At 37.3% G+C, this 4910-nt stretch overlaps 1 protein-coding gene across 1 annotated transcript in view; it reads left to right on the forward strand.

Moving 5' to 3' along the window:
* Positions 1-4910, forward strand: part of ITPR2 (inositol 1,4,5-trisphosphate receptor, type 2) — a 505193-nt gene that overhangs the window by 52439 nt on the left and 447844 nt on the right. Inside the window, exon 2 of the mRNA XM_012641030.1 lies at positions 1137-1207. Within this exon, the coding sequence (XP_012496484.1) occupies positions 1137-1207 (71 nt within the window). The remainder of the gene's footprint in view (positions 1-1136; positions 1208-4910) is intronic.

Here is a 4910-nt window from a genome sequence, read left to right on the forward strand (position 1 = left end):
GACTGTATTGCTTTTTTTTTGCTGACAAAATTAGCATTTTGTTTTGTGGAAATTGGATCTCATAGAAATATCTGGTGATTTAGGAAGTGTCTGCTTCGAGTAACTAGACAAACCAGGAACCAAAAGTTTCATTTTGATTTGGTTGATCATCCTAGTTCAGAGGGTTTATCCTGTCCTGGAGTTGGTGCATGCTAGTGAGTCTGGTTGATACTTTAAAAAAAAAAAACAAACAGAAAGGCACAACTTGGGCATCTCCCTTTAAATGAATTCAAATACATGTAATTAATTCACATGCATTCTCTCAATATTCTCGAAAAAACCTTGTTACTCCCACTACTTAGTCAATGGAGAAACGAACATTAGTAAATCTCTGGTAGTTAGATCTTTCTCTTTGAATGGGAGATTCATGTTCCCTGGCTGTGAGTTCAGAGATTTAGCTTCTCTGTCTTGGAATTGTCCTGAAAATTGGCTTCTTATAAATATTTCAATAGAGTTTAAGCATGTCTTTGTAACTATAAAGGCAATTTAGTCATTTGACTAATATTTGTTGAGCACTTGCTATGTGTCAGCCACTCTTCTAGAAGTAGAGAGTATGGTGAGGGATGGGACAGCCAAGGTTCTTGATTTTACTTATCAACTAAACAGAAATTTCCAGAAACTGTACTAGGTACTTTAAAAACATCAAGTCATTTAATCCTCCTAACTATTTTACTATCCGTGTTCCATTCCTTGTATGTATATGTGTAGAGGTGTGTGAGTATGTGTTTAGGCATATACAATATCTTATTGATTGGTTACCTCTTATATTCAAAAAATATTATGAACATTTTGCAGGCCAGTACATTTCATTTAATAGAGTTTTAAATAACTCTACAGTGTTCCGTGGTTTGTCCATATCATGATTTATCTAACTAGTTTCCTACCACTTAATAATGTTTCCTGTTTTTCAGTTTCATAAGCCTTGCTTTAATTAATATCTCTACAACCAAATCTTTTTATAAATCCATGATTATTAAAAAGTTTCTTAGTGAAGAATAGTATTAAAACTTTTAGTAGATATTTGTGGAGTATCCATGTGCAGTCTACGCTTTATGAATATGATGAAGTTAACAATGTAAACGTGCATTTCTTTCTAGGTTAGTGGATGACAGATGCGTGGTGCACCCAGAGGCCGGGGACCTTGCCAACCCTCCCAAGAAGTTCAGAGGTAAGAAATAAACATAATTTTTATTGTGTGAGCTAAGAGGGAGCATTAGTTTTGCATCTTAAGTAATGCTGAAACTTTATTCATTGTGAAACTTTCAAATATAAATATATTCACTGAAAATTCTTTCAAAAAATTTCCCCATTTTTTTTCTTTTACACAATAATGGATTGACAGTGAAAGAATAGTTTTAGTTTTTGTTTTGTTGGATAATAGTCTATCTGTTGAAGGGAAATCTTGTTAATTAACTATGAAAGGCTGCTTTTCAAGGCAGTAAATGCAGTCAAATGATACTTATTTACATATTTCTGTGACAGCTATATTATAAATGTTACAGTGTTTCATTTTCAGCTCTTTAGTTTATCTTCGTAAAATCCCTAGGAGAGTGACAGTGGTGTGTTAGCTTAGCTTATCTTTGAAAATAGCACTTTGGATGGTGTGTAATAACTAACAATTGTCTTAGAATTCCTTTCAAGTATAATTTTAGGGTAGCTTGATAATCTCCTCAACTTTGAAATTGGTCCAAGTAGGAGATTGCTTATATTAATAACTCAACTGTTACAAAAGAAGAATTAATGGACTCTGTAGAGAATCATAGAAGGCTAAAACCAGTAATTAAAAGCTTGCTCAGATCAATTTCATAATTTGTGTGCACTTATAATAATAAAATAATTTCAAAAAAAATATTTATCTTGAAAACTGTGTAAGTTTTAATTTCCACAATGGTGAAAAGCAGCTTTAATAAAGGATAAAAGACTGTGGAGAGTCGAAGGGATTCTTCGGAGCCACATGCCCAAGTCAATGTGCTTCTTACTGCACTGAAAAGGGGAGATATTTGGCATTTGGCAAATGTCTACCACGTTTTACTTTCTGTGATAAGCACTTTATATACAATACCTCATTATAAGAATATTTTATTTATTTCATTTTTCCTAAACTCAGAACCTTGCAGAGAAAGTGACATGCACAATTAAATGTCTTTTGAGTTAAACTGGCCACTTTGGATAAGAGATCCAAATTTCTCCCCAAGTGGATAAATTAGCATAAAATAGGATGTGGATGATAAAATGCCCATTCAAAACACCCAGAAAACTACTGAGTGGGGACACTCCCCTAACCGTGGGCAAGTGAGATCTTCTTGAAATAAACAATCTTCATTGAGGATGGACTTACAGTAAAACTAGCCAGCAGTTGTGACAAGTGGGCTTCTTGTATGAAAGAACATCCTGCCAGAGACAGTGCAATAAGCGTATGTCAAATGATCTAAAAGTTAAAAGAGGGTAGAGAAACCCTAATGGAAGAACAGACAATATTAATGAATAAAGGACAGGTAGAGTCTGAAAAGCGTAAACTAGCATATTGTATAAAGATGAGGAGAGAATTAGTGCTTTGGAGAAGAGATCTGAGGAAATCACCCAGATGCAGCACAGAGAGATACAAAGAAGGAAAATATGGATGAGTCATGAAAAGCTTAGAGGATAGACTGAGAAGATATCCAGTGAATTCTAGAAGAGACTAGAGAGAACGGGAGAGAGGCAACATGTCAAGAGATATGAGTGAGGATTTTGAACAACTAAAGAAAAAGCACTGTTCCCCAGGTGGAAGAGGCACACTGAGTTCAGGGTAGGGATGGTAAATAAAACCAAATCCACAGCTACGCACACCTTTGTGACCCGAAGGGCATTAAAGACAAAGAGAAAAGTTCTAAAGCAAACTGGGACAACAAGCCTGTTTTTGTAACAGGAAAAAGCATGAGGTTCAGGTTCTGACTGTACTGCTTGCTGGCTGTGCCATCTTAAGTAGGTCACCTAACTGCTTTGAGCCTCAGGGGACATCTGTCATTGGTTGGTGGGAGAAGAGGTGGATAATAATAAGAACAGTGCCTGCCGTATGAGGTTTTGTGAGCCTTGAAATCTCTGCAGAGAATGAATATAAAAGTGTTTCAAGTCATTATATAAATAATAGTTAACTTATAATAGAAAGGCATAATGTATTCCCATTAAATGTATTTGACTCTACCCTTATGTTATAGGCTCTTCAAGGGCAGGGTTTTATTTTATTCTTTTTGTGTTTCCCAGGCATAGTGCTTTGTCCTTAGTATACCTCCCCCCAAAATAGCCATTAGATGCTTTTGGATGAGACACCTAAACTTTCCCTGGGGTCATGTGATAAAATTTGGTTCCCAGCGGCGCCCACATTTCACTGCCATGAGCCTGGGCACCCGTTCCTCTGTCGGTCAGGAAGAATTAATCTTTCAAAGATAAACATTCAGGGTTTGTGGCTGCCTTTCCTCTCTTCCTCTTTTCCAGTGAGATGAGTTGTTGTAAAGTGCAAAGATTATTTTAGAGTATGTGAACCCTGGGGTAACAGCTCTGAACGTTCTAGGTAATTATATGCAGATACTTGGTCTCATGTGATTCACTGGGCACAGGTTCCAAGTATGAATCATTCTTTCAGGCACTCTACCCCTCTGGTGGAAGGCTGGCTTTTCCTGTAATCCAGTACTTTAGGTCATTATCCTTGCTAGTTTGCTCTCATTTTCTACCTCCAGTTTAAGGCAAAACCATTTGTTTTAGTACACTCATCATTGGAAAGGAGGGTCCTTTCCTATTGAGGACTCAGGGTTCCCTTTAACCTTAAAGCTCTGACTCTTCTCCCATGATGGTTGAGCCCCTCCCGTGAGAGCCCCAGAGGAGAATTCCCTGAGTTGCGCTTGTCTCTGCCGTGATCTTCATATTGCTTAACAGCCAGGAGCGCACGGTGTTGTCCCAAATGCCTCATCCTTCCTCACAGCTTGTCCTTGCACCTCTTGCCTGAGACCATTCTCTGCCTGAATGTATTTCCCCTGATCCTGTTGGCCTTTGTGCTGTTTCATAAATTTGCCTCCCAGAACCACCATCCAAGCATTTCCAGACTCCTCTGCCAAGTTTCCAGAGCACCCTCCCTTATTGTCACTTTTTAGATAAGGTGAAGAAACAATAGCCTGTCAACAAGTCCAGCTGCACCTCAGTTCCTCTTGCCTCAGCCAGACCAATGATATTCTCAAATTATTTTTAAAAGATTTTTGTTTTTCATACTCGTGCTATGATTTGTCCAAGTGAATCATAACATTTTAGAGCTGGTAGCTAATTAAACGTAAATCTAGGACAACTCCTCTCATTTTTTGGATGAAAAGCACCAAAGTTCCAAAGAGGTTAAAATGATTCACCCAAGTACACAGAATCGTACAGTGACATGTTCTTTGAACTGTGTCACATTGCCTCACTTATGAATAGAGGACAGTTTTAGCACATAAGCAATTTCCAAGAGGTTATTTAAAACCCAATAGACAGCTATTTTTCAATAGAAACCACATAGTCAATCAGATTAATATTAACAGAAGCACAGTGGCTTTATCTTAAGTGAGTAAAATTCCATAAATGATCAAATATTCCCTATTTTTAAAAGATAAACTTTAAACATTGGAATAAGTTTTGATGTACAAAAGAGTTGTAAAGGCAATACAGAGAGTTCCCCTCCTCCCTTTTCCCCTATTATTTCCATCTCATGGGACATGTATGGGACATTTGTCTAAACTAAGAAGTTACCAATTGTACATTTCTATTGACTAAATTCCAGCCTTCGTTGGAATTTCACCAGCTTTTCCACTAATGGCCTTTTCCTGTTCCTGATCCCACCCAGGATCCCATCTTGCATTAAGTTGTTG

This window comes from Propithecus coquereli, unplaced genomic scaffold, assembly GCF_000956105.1.
Source record: "Propithecus coquereli isolate 6110/MARCELLA unplaced genomic scaffold, Pcoq_1.0 Scaffold16, whole genome shotgun sequence".
Lineage (NCBI taxonomy): Eukaryota > Metazoa > Chordata > Mammalia > Primates > Indriidae > Propithecus > Propithecus coquereli.